The sequence below is a fragment of the Sylvia atricapilla genome, chromosome 23 (assembly GCF_009819655.1).
Source record: "Sylvia atricapilla isolate bSylAtr1 chromosome 23, bSylAtr1.pri, whole genome shotgun sequence".
Taxonomy (NCBI): domain Eukaryota; kingdom Metazoa; phylum Chordata; class Aves; order Passeriformes; family Sylviidae; genus Sylvia; species Sylvia atricapilla.
The window spans coordinates 3,731,878-3,752,240 of NC_089162.1; the positions used below are offsets into that span (position 1 = coordinate 3,731,878).

The 20,363-nt window shown below is 49.2% G+C and overlaps 1 protein-coding gene across 4 annotated transcripts in view; it reads right to left on the reverse strand.

The window, feature by feature from the left end:
- Nucleotides 1–20,077, reverse strand: part of GRAMD1B (GRAM domain containing 1B) — a 75,106-nt gene extending 55,029 nt beyond the window's left edge. The window contains exon 1 of one of the 4 annotated variants that reach the window (XM_066334931.1): nucleotides 19,807–20,077. Coding sequence is in view for 2 of the 4 variants with exons in the window: in XM_066334928.1 (XP_066191025.1) it covers nucleotides 7,699–7,721 (23 nt within the window). In the remaining 2 variants the exon portion in view is untranslated. Of the gene's footprint in view, nucleotides 1–7,698; nucleotides 7,808–16,441; nucleotides 16,486–19,806 lie in introns of those variants that run through there. The other 3 variants (XM_066334932.1, XM_066334928.1, XM_066334929.1) reach the window with 3 other exon arrangements.
- Nucleotides 20,078–20,363: the final 286 nt, after the last annotated feature.

Sequence of the window (20,363 nt, forward strand, 5' to 3'; positions counted from 1 at the left end):
CTCTGCTTTCAAGAGCCTCTTTTGCTGTAAAACAACACCATTTTAGAAACAGTTCCATTTCCCAGATCAGTTGTGCTATCAGCTGCCTTTAAAACAGGAAAGAATCCACGGGGAACTTATTCCTCCTGCTGGAAAAAATAATACAGCAGGTATTTGAGGCAATGATGCAGCTTTAGTGCCCTGGAGCAGCCAGTGAATATTGCTCAGGTTCTGTGAGCCCTGGCCTCCAGACACATCCTTCTTTCATGGCCTGCAGCTAAGCACGGCCTTGCCTCCCAAACCTCATTCCCAAAATGTGCATCAGGTTGTGCATCACATTTCTCTACCGGCTGACAGCCCTGAGAAAAAACCCCAAATTCCAGCTCTGAGGGCTGCCCAGAGCCCTCAGTCTCCTCACGAGCAAAGAGCACTTCTTTCACATCTCCAGAGCTGCTTCATTCCTGGTCCTGCGGGGTCAGAAATACACCAAAATTACAGCTCTGCCTCTCCAGCAGCTCTCCAAAGCTCCTCTGTCTGCAGAGCAAACCTTTTCATTCACAGCCCTCATGTGTCCTCACTGCACCAGGAGGCCTTGCAAATGATCTCTGCAATCCTTCTCCTGGCCTTTAAACACAGTCTGATTCGCTCAGTATTTCATTAAGGGAACGACTCCAATTAGAGGGAGCTGTTCATGAACTAAACGAGTTGTGTGTTCCCCCTCCAGCGAATTTGTTCTAATTTTATGTGCATATCTGGACATTTCTTCTGCTACCAAACCCTTGCTACTCCTCCTTTTCATCCCCAAAGTCTTTTTCACTCCACTCATTTTCTCCTCCCTTTTTCTCCTTTCTCAATTCCAAGGCCTGAAATTAGCTGTGGTCCAAACCACTTTCTACCTACCCTGCTCTTCTGAGTGGTTTGAAAATTATTCAAAATATATACCCCAAATATATGAATCTCCAAAACAAGAGCCACAAATTCCTCTTTCTCTGCTCCTCTGCCACACGCATGGGGTGACTGTGACATTGGCAAAGGAGAGTGGCAGCATTTAGAATCTTTTTTTAGTTGAGAAAAAGAAAAAAAAAAAAAAGAAAGCAGAGCATCTGCCCCCAGATTACTTGGCTGTGACCACAGAGAGCATTCTGGCCTGGAAAAAAAAAAAATGGTTACAGGGGAATAAACCACTGGAAAATGTAAAATATAATCAACAGCACAGGCCAAAGTCTGGCCAAAAGGAAAACTTCAGGAAAGGAGAAGCTCAGAGAACATTCCAGTATCTTGTATTCAGCACGTGGCTCTGCATGGGCACCCAGAAGGAAAATTAATTCTCTGCAGCATTTTGGGTTTGGTGTCTTCATTTCCTGAGCTTGGATATTCTATCCTTGGATATATTATTGGGATATTCTATCCTTGGATATATTATTGCTGCTATATTGCAACTTATATAATTCTCTTTAAACAGGCTCCCAAATCCTGAAATTAGTAGTTGCCAGTCATAATAGGCATCAATTAAAACAATAATGGCATTAAGATGCACTTTCTAACCAGGCCTGAACTCAGAGGTGTTCAGGGGAAGGTTCAAGCAAAAAAAGCTTCAAGCAGCTGCTCAATCAACCAAAGGAATATCATAAACTGGTTAAAACAGAGAGAAATCTGGAATTTCAGCTGGAAAAAAGCAGAAGAGGCCTTGCCCAGGACACAGTGATTCTGTCACAGAGAGCCACAAGGGTTTTAATGGCAATTTCTGCCTCTTTCTGGCCTTGCCCCTGCCCACTTGCTGAGCAGAAACGAGGCAGAAATTCCAGCTATGTGAGTGCTTCTCTTCAGCCCAACACAACTATCAACACACACGGGGTGAATCAGACACTTAAAAACGTGGGACACTGTCCAACATCTCCTTCCAGCACTTGTCCCTTGAAAATCTCTGCCCCAGGCACAGGGAGAAGGAAAAGGAGATTTTTTCCTGTCCAGTTTCTCCTTCCAGGTTTTTCCCCATGAAAATCTCTGCTCCAGGCACAGGGAGAAGGAAAAGGAGAATTATTCCTGTCCAATATCTCCTTCCAGCACTTGTCCCATGAAAATCTCTGCTCCAGGCACAGGGAGAAGGAAGGGGAGACTGGTTTGCCTCATTTTGCAGGCAGGGAAAGCGGGGCAGAGGCCACAGCAGGATAAAAATGGTCAATGACAGAGCCAGGCACAGTCAGGGCCCCTCGTGGCTCCCACAGCCAGCGCCTTCCTTCCCTCTGAGCAGCCAAACAGCACCCAGCAGCCTCAGCTCCACAGCCCATCCCTTCCTGACTGAATTTCAGGCTTTTTAGTGAGGATAAGAGCCTCTGGAACAGCCCCACTGCTGCCTCATCTGCCTCAACTCCAGGCCCCGGGTGAGCAAAGGCTGCAGAATTCCAGAGCCGTTCCAAGCAGTTTGCCCTTCACTTGACATTTCGGAGGCTGCTGAAGGGCTGGAGGCAGAGACAAGGTGATCTTGCCATCTGACAACAGGGGAAGGCAATTTCCCAGCAAAACAAACGGTCAGGATTCAATTAGCCAAAATAATCTGCAGCCCAAGGAGAGATTCTGGGGGGAGATTCGGGGTGCTGGCAGCAAACCCTGCAAAGTGCAGCTTCTCCGTGGCCTAAATAAAAAAATAAAACCTGCTCTGTCTGGCTGTCCTCAGAGAGGCTTCAATATGTATATATATATTAGAGAACAAAATTACAGACGTTTATCCAAATTTAAACCAAACCTTGATGCCAAAAGCCAACCACACAAGAAACAAAAATATTAAAGGGCTGCTTTTGCCAGTCTATCATCACACAGCAAACCCAGCCTCAGATCAAGGGCTTCAAAATGCCTTGGGTTTATTTCAGATGGTCTCCTTCCAGTGTCATTTCATACTTTTACTAAAATAAAAGTGGTGCTTCGCAGCCTGTTGCCACTGCAGGTATTGATCCAGCGTGGCACTGTGCAGCACAGGACAAAAATTGGTGCTGGGGCTGATCCTGCTTCTATTTCTGCCTCTCTTGGTGCCCACATGCACAGCCTGGCCAAGGAATTGTGTGCAAAGCTTCCCTTGACTTCAGTGCACTGGGATTAGGCTCCTCACTGCTTCCTAGGGCATCCCACTGCTGGAAAGGGCAGAAAAAATAACCCCAAGGCCAGAGAAATTAGCACAAAACCTGCTAATAACCCCTCAGTGACTGCGTGCCACAGAACCAGCCACAAAATAAACCTGCTCCAAGCTGTCCTTCCAGGCACCTGGCACCGCATCTCCTTGTTGGAAAAAGGATAAAATCCATCCTTTATGGACAGGCAGGATGTTCAGGACGTGTGGCCAGGTCAGAATGTTCTGGATGCAGGGGGAGATGAGAGACCCATTAATGAGGTTTGTCTTTCCAGCCAACGGGAACGTTCTGATTCCTCAGCTCCATCTGCAGAATTCCAAAGGAGCTGAGGCCTCTCCCTGCCCAAACACCAGAGCCATATTGATATGCATGTGGGTCAGCTCTGGTGGATTTTAGCCGAGGATTATCAGCACCTATTTCTTCCCCCTGAATAAAAGGCACAAAGGAAGAGGTGGAGGAATCAATGAAGACAGGAAAGACTGAAAACGCAACATTTCAACCTGAAACGTGAAGGTCGAACAGCACAATGGGCACAGCAGCACCATTATGTAACTTTAACAGAACTGTTCTGCGAGGCTTCTCCACAAAAGTGGGGAAGAATTGATTTGGAAATCCATTTTCATTCGGGATCATTTGCGGTGCCACGGGACGGAGTTCACTGTCGCAGTTCTTTAAGGCTCTGCGGCCTCGACACAAAATTGGAAGTGATTTAAGCAGCTTCATCATTTCCTGGGGTAATCAAGGAGGCAAACACCCACGTTTGTCACCCCTGTGTGTCACAGCTGAGCCTGGAAGCGAGGACAGAGCCACCCTCCTGTCCCTGTCTCACCATCCCGTTATTTCACGTCTCAAGGAAGCGGTGAGGCTGGAAGAGCAGAGCTGGTGGGACGAGTGTGAGAGCTCAGGAACCTTTCCCTCCCCTCTCCCACAGCCTGGGACACGGATTTCCAGAGCCAGGGGAAGGGCAGGGCCTGGTGGAGGTACCAGGGCCACCGCAGCCTCCAGAATGCAGAACTGAAACTGCCTGAAGTCAATCTTCGCTGCTCCCTGACATCAAACAACTTCTAATTTTAGCTCTGCTGTTCTGTAACCCTACCTAGTTCCCATCCCACCCCCACAACTACATAATAGATCCTTCCCTCAGATAAGTAGGGTGTTGGAACATTGAGAGGTTGGTTGGTTGGTTTTATTTTTTTTTCTTTTTTCTCACCCACAGGCACTAGGAGGAAAAAAAAAAATGAATTACAGATTTATTTTTAGTGGAGCCTTTGGCCCTTATTTTCTCTGCGGGTTCCAGATCACAGCTTCTGCAGCTCAGAACGATCCCAACCAACCCAGCAGCACAAGCGATGCAGAAGGAACCACAGAAAGAAGGGAAATCAGACGAGCAGAGTTTTACTCAGTGTCCCATTTATGGGACATCAAGTCCGGCTACCAGCTTGTTTTTGTCCCTGCAACGCTCTTCTGGCATTAGAGTCTCATTTTTCATCAAAGATCTAAATTAGTTTCCATCTCTGCTGGATCATGAACTCCCCAAAACTCCTAAGAAGGAAGAGCAGGGCGAGCAGCACAGCCTGAGCTGGAAGGGGAGGGGAAGGCTGCTGTGGATTTTGGCTTTCTGAGATCCAAAGCTCGAAGCCTGGCTGATCACAGTCCCCGAGGAGCTGTGAGATAACAGTGATGTCAGCCCGCAGGCAAAAGCTCTCCCTCACAATACCAGGTCACAACATAAAGGCGGAGAGAACATTGAGACACCAAAAATGACTGATTAAACCAAGACACCAGGCTCTGAGTGAGGCAAATCGCTGTTGTCATCTGTCCTAACAGCGTCCTCGGGGGCTTGCAGCATCGCTCCTGCCACCAGGAACCATGTGACGGCACAGCATCATGCCACTGTCACACCGTGATGTCACCCAGCCCCTCTGTCTGTCCCCTGGTGCTGCAGAGCCCCGGGAGCTGTGGCCAGACGGGGATGACATCATTTTGGGCAGGATGAGGATGAGGATGAGTGTGATGGAAGAAATGCAGGGTCAGGACAGGCCCAGAGGTTCCCTGATGTCCCACACGGTGGGGTTTGGTGTGGTCACACAGCACGGGATGGACGTGGGGCCTGGAAAATGGGAAAAGCAAGTCCTATCCCCGAGGGTCAGCTGCTGCTGCCAGCTTTCTGTCCCCCCTGGCACGGACAGAAATCATGTGTCTCTCGGAGCACGGCTCCCTGAGGAAATCTGGGTTAACCCCAGCAGTGCCTGCACCAAGGACCAGAGGATTTGTTTGCATCCCATGCACTGGACGGTTTTTCATTACAGAAATACCAACCCTCTCAACCCATCTCTTAGCAAGGCTGTGCAGCCCACATTAAATACCCTGAGCAAGTTCAGAGAACCCTGCCCTCATCCTGTCCTTAAATCTGTGCTCCTCCAGTCAATCCAGCAGGGCCAAAGAGATTTGGGCAAAGCAGGACGTGGAATAACATCCCCAACTCAGCCTCCTGTGCCTACTTATCGCAGCCCAGCCAAACCAACAAAACCCGCCTGTAAATATCCTGGGGGGAACACAGTGACAGCTGCAGAGATCCAGACTGCCGTGTAATTAAATCCGGGGAGCAAGCCGAATATTTGATTTTGGGAGTGGGATGAGGATGCTGCTGAAGAGGCAGGGCTGTGATGATTCCAGGAGAGCTGATGGGGATCTTTACGGCATCCAGGCAGAACAAAGGACCCCAGGGCTGCCCAGAGCCCCCGGGGCCCTGCCCGGACGCGAGGAACGGAGAGGGAAGAGCGTCACCTACTGAAGCCGGGCCAGCGCTTCCTCCTGCGCTGTAATCTGCTTATGTCCCCAGGAACCCTCCAGCGCCTCCCCGCTCAGCTCCCAGCCCGCACCAGCTCCAGCATCCTCCAACGTGAGCTGCCGGGGATCACCCGGGACGGCCAGAACCGCCCGGATCTCGCTGCTGGCTTTGTGGGGAGGCAGGATGGGGATGCAGTGTCACTGCGGATCCACTCCATCCCAGCCTCTCCTGCATTCCCAGCACATGCTTTGCTCTCCCGGTAGTACACGGAGCTATTATGCAACTCCTGCACAGCACAGAAGGCAGCAGAGCGCTGCAAGAGAGAGGCGCTTTTCTTTTTTTTTATTCAAAAAATAATTTTAAAAAAAATCAAATAAATAAAACCGTGTAATATTTTCAAATCCTAATACCCGTATCGTTTGGGCGGCCCGTGTGAGACAGAGCGATGTAAACAGAGGGAAAATTCAAAGGCTCTCAGTGTAATTAAATAAAAGACAGAATTAGAGAAATTAGAAGAAGAGATGACCTATTGAGTCATCCCTGGCTCGGGTCTGTCCCCTGGGGCCCAGTACAAGATGCTATACTGTAGTGCTTTTATTTTCTACACAGAAAAAAAAATAAAATTAAAATAGCAACAATAAGTAAAATAACAAATGCAAAATAAGTTTGCTGTTTTCTCACACTTTACAGGCGAGGATCTCAAAGCACCACATTCATCCTGATGCAAACCAGCACACTTGAGAGAGGCTGTTATTTCTGTGATTACTTCCTTTTTCATCGCAGAAAATAAAAAGGATTAAGGAAAAGAAACAGGCCTTCCCTTTGCTCTTGTCATCCAATTCAACCCAAATTACGAAGTCACATTCCACTGTTAACTGTGGAGCCGTTCCCATCTGATAAAGTTCTGGTTAAATCGATTTCATCATCATAATTCAAAGCCTATTTAGTCCAGCTAAGTGGTTTTGACATACTGGAAAATTTAAAATAGTTTGGAGATACTCGGGGTTCTACGTAAGCCTTTGGTGGTCAAGTTGATATTATATTTATATACAGATATATAATTGTATCCTCTATTACATATATATATATATATATATTTACCTACCCCTGTAAAATACAAACTTGACCAACAAAATATCCATGTGCGAATGTTTTAGACACACACACACACACGGAGCTTTGTGAATTGCCTTTCACCCACACAGTGTTTTCTTTCACTGCCCACTTCGCCAAACCTGGCGAGTTTCCCCCAGAACACCCAGGAAGGAGGAAGGATGAAGGAGCCCTGGGGTACCTTGCAGGCAGCTCTGGGTCCGCTGGAACTCTGCTGTGCTCCTACAGCACCACGCCGCTGAGCAGCATCCCCAAAAGCCGCGATTTAAAGGACAAGCCGAGCAGGAGCCATTCCGCACACGCAGCATCCAAAAACCCCACTTTTATCCGCCCTCGCGTGTTTATTGCGCCGTGTGCGATGGGGCAGCCGCCGAGGCCGGGCGATGCGGTCCGTGCCCGGGGCGGAGCAGGGCAGGGCGGTGCAGGCAGAGCCCGGGGAGCCCGGGGAGCTCTGCCCATCGCGGCGGGATGCGGAGGTACCCGGGCAGCAGCGGCCCAGCGCCGCATCCCCTTCCCGCTGCCTCCATCGCCGCATCCCGCACCCACATCCCCCGGCCGTGCCGCAGCGCCCGCGCCGCCAACTCGGCCGAGCCCATCCCCTTTTATTTCTTTATTTTAATTCCATTTCGAGCAAAGCGGTCCTAGCATCCTTCCCCCCAACCCCTCACCTCCCTTTTCCTGCCGCGCTCTTACCAGGCGAGCTTGAACCCTTTCATTAGTCCAGCCACGATAATCCGCTGCCCGTGCCCTTGTCTGCCCGCTGAGAGCTCCAGAGGTGCCAGCACATATTGGAGCGGCCGCGGCCGGCCAGCGTCCCGCGGGGAGCGCGCAGCCCCATGCGCCGAGCCGGGCCACGGCCGCCCCCCGCGCCCCCGGAGCCGCGGCAGGAGCGCAGCGCTCCCCGCAGCAGCAGCACAGCGCCGGGGGCTGGGGCTGAGCCGGCCCGCTCTCTGCTGAGCATGTGCAGCAGCGGCGGGACCGCGGCATGCCACCGCCGCCCGCCCCGGCACGGCCCCGCTCGGCCCGGGCACCGGGGATGGGGATGTGCCCATGGACGGGCACGGTGGGCTCGGGCAGCACGGAGCGGCCGGGCCGCTCTGCGAGAGCTTGGACACTTCCAGGGATGGGGCTTCTCTGTTGCGGGGTCTCACGCTCCTCGCAGTAATGAATATTTTTTGTTATCTAATCTAAAGCTCCTCTCTGTCAGTGTGCAGCCGTCACCCCTTGCCCTGCCACTCTGTGCCCCTCACAGTAAAGAATATTTCCTATAATCTGAGCTAAAGCTCCTCTCTGTCATTGTGAAGCCGTCCTCCCTTGCCGTGCCACTCTGTGCCCCTCACAGTAAAGAATATTTCCTGTTATCCATCCTAACCGTACTTTGTCAGTGTGATGCCATCCTCCCTTTGCTCTGTCACTCCATGCCCCTCACAGTAAAGAATATTTCACATTATCCATCCTAACCCTACTCTCTGTCATTGTGATGCCATCCCCGCCTGCCTTGTCACTTCATACCCCTCATAGTAAAGAATATTTCCTATAATCTGAGCTAAAGCTCCTCTCTGTCACTGTGAAGCCATCCCCCCTTGCCCTGTCACTCTGTGCCCCTCACAGTAAAGAATATTTCCTGTTATCTAATCCAGCCCTACTTTCTGTGAGTGTGAAGCCATCCCCTCTCGCCATCACTCCATCCTCCCTGAAGGTTAGGAATATTCCCTATTACCTAATCTAACCCTACTCTGTCAGTGTGATGCCATCCCCCCCGCCTTGTAACTCCATACCCCTCACAGTAAAGAGTATTTCCTATAATCTAATCTAAACCTCCTCTCTGTCACTGTGAAGCCATTGCCCCTTGCCCTGTCACTTTGTGCCCCTCACAGTAAAGAATATTTCACATTATCCATCCTAACCCTACTCTCTGTCACTTTGAAGCCATCTCCCCTTGCCCTGTCACTCCATACCCCTCACAGTAAAGAATATTTCACATTATCCGATCTAACCCTACTCTCTATCACTGTGAAGCCATCTCCCCTTGCCCTGTCACTTTGTGCCCCTCACAGTAAAGAATATTTCACATTATCCATCCTAACCCTACTCTCTGTCACTTTGAAGCCATCTCCCCTTGCCCTGTCACTTTGTGCCCCTCACAGTAAAGAATATTTCACATTATCCAACCCAACCCTCCTCTCTGTCAGTGTGACTCCCCCCTTGCCCTGTCACTCCACGCTCCCATCAAAGCCCCTCTCCATCCCTCTCACAGACTCCCCTCAGCCCTGGCCACGCTCCCCCACGTGTGGAATCACTTTCTGGGGCCAGCAAGAGCACATGGCAGGTTTGAAGGCCCCTCACACACACATGGGGTGTGTCCCTCTGGCTTTTTTTTTTTGCAGCAAGAGGTTTGTCTGCTCTTCTCTGCCAGCACAAGGTCCTGCCCATGGAGCTGGAGGAAGAGGAGAGCGAGCCCCAGCCCTCTGCTCCCTTTGCCAAACCACCACTCCAATCCCCTGACTGTCCCAGAGCAGGGATGAGCTGATTGTCCAGGCCAAAAAAGAGAATTCCATCCCTGGTGGTGCTCCAGAAGCTGGGATATGTGACCTGAATTCCCGCTCTTTACATTTGTTCCCATTTCTCCTCATCCTGTCACCAGTTCCTGACAAAGATCCCCTCTGCACCTTCCTCAAGGGAAGAGAGTCAGGCTCACCTGAGGGTGGTGAAAATGAATGGAAAACTGAAATTCCTAATGGAAACCCAAATTTCCTAATGGGAAACTAAATTTCCCGATGGAAAACTGAAATTCCAGAATAACAGAAAAGCAAATTTCCTGATGGAAAACCGGATTTCCTAATGAAAAACTCAATTTCCTAATACAAAACTGATTTTCCTAATGGAAAGCAGATTTTCCTAATAAAAAACTGAATTTCCTAATGGAAAACCAATTTTCCTAATAAAAAATATTGAATTTCCTTATGGAAAACCGAAGTTCCTAACAGAAAACTGAATTTCCTTTACGGAAAACCGAATTGCCTAACACAAAACCGATTTTTTCCTAACGGAAAACTGAATTTCCTAGTGGCAAACTGAATTTCCTAATGGAAAACTGAATTTCCTAATGGAAAACCAAAACCCTCAGGGAGGCAGGGGCCGAGTGCCTGCCCTGGGGCTGAGGGAGGGGATCTCATCTGGCAGCTATAAAATAAATACAAATAAATAAAACCTGGGGGTTTAGCATTTTCACTCTTTCACAGTGGCCCTGGGGAGCAGCAGAGACGCTGTGGCACCATCTCTTATCTCTTATCAGGGCAGAAGCAGAGCTCTGCCCCCCACAGCAGCCCCCCACAGCCACGGGGCAAAGCCTGGCCTGGAGGGAAAAATGCCAATTCTTGCATTCCCACCCTCATTTCCTGCAATACACGGAGCTTTTCCCTGGAATTCTCCTGTTCATCCCACAGGATCCAAGCCCAGCCCGCTGCTGCTGCACACAGGTTGGTAGGGAGCGGGGCAGTGCATTGAAAATTATTTATAATTTCATTATTTCTTCATAAAGTGCTTCAAAAAGTGAAGCAGGTTTGGATATCCACGCTCTTATTCCACACAGAGGGTTGTGAAGGGGTTTGGTCCTGGGATAGGAACAGTCTGGATTAGAAATCCTGCAGGAATTCATCAGTTTTAGGGGTGGGAGAGGAAAGAGAGCAGGCAGCTGTGTGTAAATAAAGATTCTGCTCTCCTGAAGGGCTTTAAATGGTATTTTGTCAATTTTTTTGCACTCACACCGCCGTCCCCCGTGGGCTGCAGAAAATTACGAGTGGACTGACATAAAAACTTGAATTTGTAAAATCACCACCTTAGTTCTGCTCACTCCTCAGGGGACAGGGTGTGCCTGGGGCAGCTCTGCAAAGCTTCCAGTGCCATGTGTGCCAGGAAACACTGGCGTTCTGATGCCCACATCCCCTTTGGAAAGTAACAAACGCGGTTCTCTGCTTTCCTACTGCGCCTCATAGCAACGAAGATTTTTATTTATTTTATATTTTTCTGATTGTCCCAAACCCTGAAGAGATGAAGAGGAGCAAAGTTCCAGCTCTGAATTCAGCAGAAAGTCACTTTAGGAGGGCTTGGATGGTTTCAGGGCGGGTGAAAATGAAACAGCATCTTGGGCTGAGGTTTGAGAAATAGAGACAGCCACACTGCAGTGGGAATGCTACAGGAGAGCCCCAGGGCAGGTGAGGACATCCCAAACCCCTCCTTGGGGAATTCAGTTCCAGCTGGTTGGGGAATTCGCTCCAACAACAACTGTGCAGCGCATTTTTTGTTCATTTCTAGACAAAAAGCACTCATTTAACCATAAAGTCAGGCACAGACCTTTTCCCCACGACAAACAGCAGGGGAAAAGAAAAACACCTTCAAACCTCAGCCCACATCATCCCAGAGTCAGCCCTCCAGCAGCCTGGGCTGGGCTTTGGGCCGGCCTTTTCTCCAGGAGCAGCTTTGCAGCCGTGGCCTGCAGGTTTGTCAAGGAGGGAGGCAAATCACAAACGCTGTAAAATGGGTCAGGAGACCTGCAAGCGCGGCAAATCTAGGCCAGACTGATGCTGCAGAGTCACATGTGTGCAAATCAAAGCTCAGGCAAGAAAGGTATTAAGAGATAAGCAGTCATGCACTTTTTCTTTTTTGGTTTTTTTTGTTGTTTTTTTTTTTTTTTTTTTTTTTTTTTTTTTTTTTTTTTTTTTTTTTTTTTTTGTGGGTTTGTTTGGGTTTTTTTTTTTAATCCAAATAATGGGATGGGTGGGGAAATTCTCAAAGGAAAGAAATGTCTGAGAAGGTGAAGGAATATCCAAAATCCTCCCAGCAGGAGCCTTGGGGGGAGTGTGGGTCACCCCCACAATCCCAGATTCTGGCATGGACAAGCCCTTCGCTTTTCCCCCTTCCTCTGCACTTAACTGTTCCAGTGGGGAAAAAGAAGAAGGAAAAAAAAATAGGATTAAAATGGAAATAAGGGAACCTAAAAGCAGCTGTGGGTATCAGGAGGGATGGGCTGTGCACAGCCACCTCCTCAGAGCTAAGAATACCTGTCAGTCACATGCCAGATGAATTCCAGATTAATTATCCACCTCCTCCATCCCACTGAAGGGGAAAATGGAAAAAAACCAGCCAAGGCTGTGGCTGGAGGGGTCCAAATATTTTTTTTTTTTTTTTTTTGGGAAGAGAAGCCCTACAAATCCCTGTCTTCTCACTGCTCTGTGCAACTGCAGGTGGTAATTCAGGAAATGGTTGTAAAAAAGCATCATTGATATACTGTTCTCATCTGTATAAATGTCAATTGAAGTGGTAAATCTCTTTCATGTTTCGTGTTCAAACGAGTTTTCCCAAGCCATTGGTATTTCGGTAAAAAATTCTTTTTCCATACGAAAAATTAAAAATAGGCATTAAAGGGTAAACACTGGGTTTCCTTAGAGTTAGTTTTGATGTTTTGTGAAAATAAACACAATAGCTGAGCTGAGCAGCAGCTCTGAACGATGTGCAGGTGCCCTCACAGAGCCAAAAATATGTATTTTCACCATTTTTATCCTTCATACGGGATGTTGGACCAGAGGTTCATTTGGTTCATACAGCCACAAACGCTGTAAATCCAGTGATTTTATTGGGATGTCATTTGGATTGTTTGAGGGAGGGAATATAATTTTTTTTTTAATTAGATGCACCATCAGCTCAGCACAAACAATAAATAATAATAAGACAAGTTCCCGTGGTTGTGTTGTCCTGCCCCATCCCTGTCCTTTCTCCCAGAAAAAAAAAATTCCCATAAACTTCAAAAAGAATTAAGATAATTTGGATCCTGGCCTCGTGTCAGTAACATTTGGAGTATTCCTGGTCCAGATCAAGAATTCCATTAATAAACCCTCCCTTGGGGCTCCTGGTTGCTTCCAGCACCAGCCAGGAGGAGGAAATCAAGCAGCAGCACACACAAACACAAAAACACTAAAAACAGCAACAAAACCAAAACCAGGCAGAACTTTCTCAAAGTGAAGAAAAATCTTGGGAGATCAGGAGCAGCAGGAAAAAAAAAAATAATAAATTTAAAAAAAAAAAGGGTTGGAAAAGAAGACCGGATGTTTTGCTGACCTGTAAGTACAAACTGTCAAGGCCTCATGAATTTTAAAAGTTAGGTCTGGAATACACAAAACCAGAGTTTGTTTTGGGGGTTTTTTTTTGTTGTTTTTTTTCCCTGGCCCCCTGCTTGGATGAAAGAAATCCTGGATGGTGCTGTCCAGATAAAACAGGGCTGGACACGGCCTCTGCAGAGGCAGGAACATCTGCACAAAGGGACAGGCAGGAATTTTGTTGGTGATGCAGGGGAAAAAAAAAAAAAAAAAAAAAAAAGAGGTATTTTTTGCCCAGGCTTTTTTAGTATTAATTAAATATTAATTTTAATATGTATTAAACAATATTTTATTCTTTATTAAAGATTATTCCTCTTTATAACAGTACTATTGCAAGATTAATAAATTTTAAACACTGTACTAGTAAGTATATTTACTAGTATAATGTTTAATATTTATTAAGCATTATTACTGTTTATAATAGTAATATTGTAATATTGATCAATATTAAACATTGTACTAGTACATATATTTATTATTAAAATGTTTAATATTTATTAAACATTTTTTACTGCTTTATTCCCACTCAGCTGTTTGGTCCTTTTCCCGTCTCAGACACTTCTCCAAGCAACCCCAGCCAAGTGCTACCTGCTAAAAGCCAAGGAAATGATCTCTAAAACCCTCTGTGATGCTGTAAAAAGGCACCTTGGCTGCTTTGGGACATCACCCCCTTGTAGCTCAGGAGAGGAGCACATTTCCCTCAGGATGGAACAAGTAAATCGGCTTTAAACATCTCCCACAACATCCTAAAATCGGGATTTGCACATGTGGGTTTGAGGGCAGAGCAGCAGGACCCTGCAGGGTCAGTGTCACTCATTTCACCTGGGAAGTCACCTCTGCTTTCTCACTGACCTGATTTCACCCTCCCTTCTCCAAGAGTTTAATTTGGTTTTTTTTTCTCCCCAGCAAGGAGCAGGGAAAATCTCGGGGTTTCACTTTGAGCAGGCCAAGCCCAGCTGCAGGTGACACAGCCCCTGTCCCCAGAACAGCTCTCAACCCACCAGCAGCTCTGAACAGCCCCAAGAGGAGGATAAATGATGGATTAAAATTGCACTTTTTTCTTTTATTAAAAATTTTTTTGGGGAAGGACCATTCCCTGGCCTTGGAAGGTGCCTCAGCACAAAAGGAAGCAGCAAGGTGACACAAAGGAGAGCAGCTGTGACAGAACATCCTGACATCCCAGCCACTTCTGGAGCCTTCCAGCAGGAGGACACAAATCTCATCAACCTCCTCAGAAATTCTTCCAGACTGACCCCAGCAGGGATTAAACAAAATTAACAATGTCCCTTTAGTGCTCTAGCCTCCTTACAGGGATAACTGGCTCAAAGTCAGCAAAGAAAACAGAATTTGGGGGTTTAAAATAAAGAACTGGGCACTAAACATCAGCACTCACCAAGGCCAAGTCCAAATAAACCTGTGCACATTCCAGGAATATCTACATAATTAATTCCCAAGTTGTATCTGTTTTAGAAGGTTCAAACTCAACTCAATTTTCCATTTCTCCAAAAAGATTATTAGATTTTTTTTTTCAGTACATTCATGGTAAGATGATGCTTTAACACCACAGGCCACATTTCCCTTTAACTAAAACCAAAACCTACCAAAAACAGGTGCAGAGGAAAACAATTTTCCAGTGACTCTGTTGTTTCCATCGCAGAAAATGTCTGTTTTTCAACCCAGAGAGAAAACTGAGTTCCTCAAAACGCCACCACAACTTCAACTGAAATGCCACAGACCTTTCAGCATCCTCAGTGGGGATATTTTTCTCAAGCTTGAAGAGGGCTGAGGTTTCAGCAAATATGACAGTGAGGAAGAGTTCCTCTCTATAAAGCAATGTTAATCCAGAGGCACACGATAGAATTTAGTGATAAACACAAAAATCAAAAGCTGCATCTAGAAGCAGCCCAGCCCCAGGGCAGAACCTGCCCCAGCATCAGCCAGGCTTCTGGGAAAGTGGGATGGAGAAGGATGGAGGGTTCCAGCTGGAATCAATGTGACAGGGAAAACCCAGCTTGGAGTCAAGCTGAGACACGAGCCCTGCAATCTGTGAGCAGCACCAAGGTTTAACCATGGAATTACTTAAACAGGGCAGGTTTAACCATGGAATTCTGCGCCCAGCTTCCAGAAATCAGGAAGGAGTTTGTCCCTGGAATACAGCAGGACACGCTCGAGGATCCAGCCAGAGCAGAGTCAGAACCAGAACCAGAATCAGAATCAGAACCAGAATTCAGAATCAGAGTCAGAATCAGAATCAGAATCAGAGTCAGAATCAGAATGACCAGGTTGGAGGAGACCCCCAGGATCATCGAGTCCAGCCCAGCCCTGACACCTCAACTAAACCCTGAGTGCCACATCCAGTGTGTCCTTAAACACATCCAGGGATGGGGACTCCACCACTCCCCGGGCAGAACATTCCAGTATTTTATCACCTTTTCTGTAAAAAGCAGCCTCCAAAGCAGGGATTTATAACCCTCCTTTCCCCACCCTTGGCAAGCCTTGGCTCCCTCCAGCCACGCTGAACTCCATCACTTTGTGACACAAAGCCCCCAACACGTTTTGCAGACACATCTCCCACGCTTTAACCCCGCTCTGATCCCACGGAGAGTCCTTTTGGTGGCCAGGAAAGCGAACCTTGGCTCCAAGGGCGCCGTGGTGATGTTCAGGCGCTCATGGTGCTCCCCAGGCTTCCCAGCCATTCCCATCTGCCAAACCCATCTGGATCCACCCGGTTCCACTCCCAGATTTCCAGCGCACAGGAAAGCAGAACCCACAGCCCGCTGAAAGCAGGCACAGGCAACAGAGAAGCCTCACAGAAAAAAGGGTGGATGCATCCATAAGCTCGAATTACTTTCTCACTTGACACTCCCCCGACATCCTTTCAAAAAAAAAAAAAAAAATAGCAAAGAGGCTGCCAGAAGGAATTTCTCCTCACACAACCATGGCTGGGAGTGGAAAGCTGCCCCTAAAGCACCATCTAGTGTCACTCCCTCATCCAGCAGCCGATCGGGTCCTGCCACCATCCCTGTCCCCACCTCAGATGCCCCGGAGGGGCCACAAAGCATCCCAATTCCCCTCCCTGCCAGCGCTGACCTCCAGCAGCCAACACTCCTGCAATTCCTCTCGCCTGCAGCATCCTCCCAGGGTTCCAACCCGTGCTGAGCCCAGCGCTGGCCGTGCCAGAGCAGGGGGTGGGCAGGGGGCAGTGGAAAGGTCGGGGGGCAGAGAAAGAAGGTGCCAAGCGAAACCACTTACGCACAGTGAGGCCGGCAGCATTTCCATCCTACCTTTGCTGTCGCCATATCAGACGTCTCCATGCTTTCTGCTTGGCCTAGCAGTGGGCAGAGCATCGGGGGAGAGGGCAGGGAGGGAAGGGAGAGAAAGGGACAGTCAAAAGAGGGTGAAGAACAACAGGCAAAACAACTCGACAGCAGGGTGAGAACAGTGAGTCACTCAGGGGTTAGACCCCAGCTTCTGTCCTCCCCGGAGAAGGCCAGGAAAAGCATCTCAAGCAGATGGCCCCAGGTTAGGAACTGGTTTGGAGCCTGGCATAAGACCTGAGTCACTGCCGTGTCCCCAAGTCCTCCCCGTGCCACCACCCAGGGGTCGAGCAGGCTCAGGGACAGAGAGGGTCCTGAGGGACAGAGAGGGTCCTGAGGGACAGACAGGACCCTGCTCCTGCTCCCAGCTTCTTTTCCAGCCTGACATCCTGCAGGGAGCAGGGGAACAACCCAGCTTCTAGAAATCAGGGAACAACCCAGCTTCCAATGAGCAGGGAAATAGCCCAGCTTCCAGCAGGGAACATCCCAGTTTCCAGAGAACAGGGAAAAACCCAGCTTCCAGTGAGCAAATGAATTAACCCAGCATCCAGAAATCAGGGAACACCCCAGCTTCCAGCAGGGAACATCCCAGCTCCCAGGCAGCTGCTGATGCTGCCTGTCACTGCGGGAAGGGACAGTCACACAGCCCCACGCACCCCCCGAGTGGCCGCTGGCGGAGCGAGGAGGAAAGGACGAAAGCAGGATGCTCTGGGCAGTGCACAGGTACAGGAGGATGGAGGTGCGGAGCGGAGAAAAGCCGAGAGAGGAGCGCGGGCTGCGCAGGCAGGGCGCGGAGCGGCTCAGCGCATCCCCCGAGCACACTCACCTCACGGAACACTCACACACGATTCCGCCTGACCTAGTAACTCTTTGCTGAGCGCTGAGCTGCGGCCGGAGCAGCCCAAACCGCGGTCAGAGGAGCGCTCGGTGCCAGCATCCCGAGGCACCCGTAGGCGCCCGGCCGTGCCCGGATTGGCGCAGCACGCTGACTTCACGCCGCCACACTCATCACCCCCCAGCCTCTCCCCGCCGCTCCTGCCGGCTGCTTCGCTGCAGGAAAGCGGCTCCGAGCCCCTGGGGCAGCCCCGGGCAGGCTGCTGAGCTCCCAGAGCGCCCTGGCACCAGGGAGGCAGCGAGAGCGCCGCGGAGCTCGGGAGGGTGGAGAGGTTCTCAGGGAGAGGAGCATCGCTGCTTCAAAGTGCTTATTCATCGCCCCGCTGCTCAGGAGCGTGCAGAGACCCGCACACGAGTTTACAGCAGGGTTCGAACGCACCGAAGGGTTTGAACGCACCAAAGGGCAGCTCAGCCTCTGCAAAACCACTGCACTGCTGCTCCCCCGGGCACAGGCGTGGTCACACACCCACCCCCAGGGAGTAAACCCGGGGGGGTTGGTATATTCAGTATTTTACATCCCTTGCAGACCTTAGGGGGTTTGGTATATTCAGTATTTTCCAGCCCTGGCACACCCATGGCAGTTTAATATATTCAATATTTTCCACCCCTGGTAGACCATGGGGGTTTGGTATATTCAGTATTTTATACCCCTGGCACATCCATGGCAGTTTGATATATTCAGTATTTTATACCCCTGGCACACCCACGAGGGTTTAGTATATTCAGTATTTTATAGACCCACGAGGGTTTAGTATATTCAGTATTTTACACCCCTGGCAGACCATGGGGGTTTAGTATATTCAGTATTTTAAACCCCTGGCACACCCACGAGGGTTTAGTATATTTAATATTTTATAGACCCACGAGTGTTTATAATCAGTATTTTCCAGCCCTGCCCTCAGCCCGTGCTGGAGGGAAATGGGACAGACGTCCCCCTCCTGCAGAGGGTCCAGCAGGCTGGGAACAGGCAGCAATCTGGTTTTTTAGCAGTACAACCACCCTGGGAAGGGCCATCAGCACGGGGAAGGCTCCTGGCTCAGCACACAGAAAATGTGAGTTGTGCCCTGTGTTTGTGCTGTGACGCCTTCACGCGTGCCTGCACAAACCCCACTGAGCTCACAATACACAAACCCTCGGCAGCAGAGCAGGCTGAGATGGGATTTTGGGATGGAATTCTCCCCTGGGAGGGTGGGCAGGGCTGGCACAGGGTGCCCAGAGCAGCCGTGGCTGTCCCCGGATCCCTGGAAGTGTCCAGGGGTGAGTTGGACAGGGCTTGGAGCAGCCTGGGACAGTGGAAGGTGTCCCTGCCATGGCAGGGGTGGCACTGGATGGGTTTAATGTCCCTTCCATCCCAAACCATTCCATAAAATGCAGCCTTATCAGGGACATAACCCCCCTTTTCTGAACACTTAATTCAACCCCCTAAGGCATCCAATGTAGACACACAGATCCACAAACAGCAAATCCACACACAGGGGACAATCTGCTCCCTCTTCCATGAGGCCACTGATGTCCCTTAAGGACATTTCTACTTCTGTGATTTCCTCCAAGTTCACAGCAGCATGAAAAGGAAAAAAAAAAAACCAAAACCCAAAACCAAAAAAACAACATAACATCTTCTTGAAGGACAAATCCTGAGCTAAAGAATCATCCTTCCAGCAAATCCTGAGCTACAGAATCATGATTTTGCAGTTCAGAAAAAGTGGAATTTCCACGTTTCAGCCTCTTTACAGCAGAGGCTCCCTGTGGCTGCAGCAGCTCCTGAACTTGAAAGCAAACAGGAAACATCTCCTGAGGAAGTGCAGTGTTCGGAAGGGAGCAGCCCACTGTGAAATGCCTGAGCTCTGGGTAGGAATTCCAGGCTCTATAAATAGCCACAGTCCTGTTAGCCCGAGGTTCCAGCTCAGAATCGCCTCCAAAAGGATATCTCAGAAATTAGAAAACGTTGTTTTTTGTAAGTACTACCCTCCAAACAGTCACAACTCACAGCCAGCAAAGGCATCCTCTGTACGGCTTCACATTCCCCAGAGCAGCCTCACCTCCCCAAGACTCCCAGGGACTCAAAAATTCCCTTCTTCAAGTGCCCACGCAGTGCAAACAAAGGGCTGAGCAGGCTCAGACAGATTAATTTGCCAGGAAAGGTGCATGACCTGCAGGCAGAGAATTCAACGGGCTGCCTTCTGAGGCACCACTTCAGCCACACTGTCATTCTCCCATATAGTAAAAACAAAAAAAAAAAAAAGGAAAAAGAAAAGGAAGAAAAGGCTTCAGAGGTTAGGGAAGCACCAATAAAACCCCTCTGGGGTGGGGCTGTGAAATGCATGCAAAACAAACCCTGTTAGTGACAGAACCAGTGGGAGGGGAAATTAGGCACAAATCGGGAAATGTTACAGAGAACGGTCAGGATGGAAGGAGGAGAGGGTTTAACTGGTATGCACCTCGGTTACAGGTGTACAGATCCCCAGGAAAATGTGGCGGGTGGGTAAAATCCCGAGTCCTTCCCGAAGTCAGCAGTGATCTGCAGCCTTAGAGATGCCATCACAGCATCTGCCAGCTAGGGCACACCTCCATCTGCCTGGGAAAAATCCTCAGCAGGGACTCCCTCTGGGCTGCAGCAGCTGGGAAGTCACATGAGGCTTCATTTCCAGCAAAAAAAAAAATGCATTTCTCTTCTCTCTCTCTGTCTGGGCATGACGGGAGCTGTAGTTCCAGGGGCAGAGTGTCAGAGCCATTTCTGAGCTGTGCTCGCAGCCTCTGCTCTCAGCAGCTGGTGCTCCTGGGAGGGAGAGAAAAGTGCAACAGCAGCACGGCACCTTCAGCTGGTTGGGATTAGAGAGGGGAGAAAAACACCCCTCCATCAGCAGGAGAAAAATAATTCCCCAGAGAGACTCGGGAATAGGAAGGATATTTGTGTTGGGAGAATGAGAGGCAGCAGCAGGAAGGCAGAGAAACTGGGATGATTCAGATCCTAACTGCTGCTTTCTTGAGCAATATT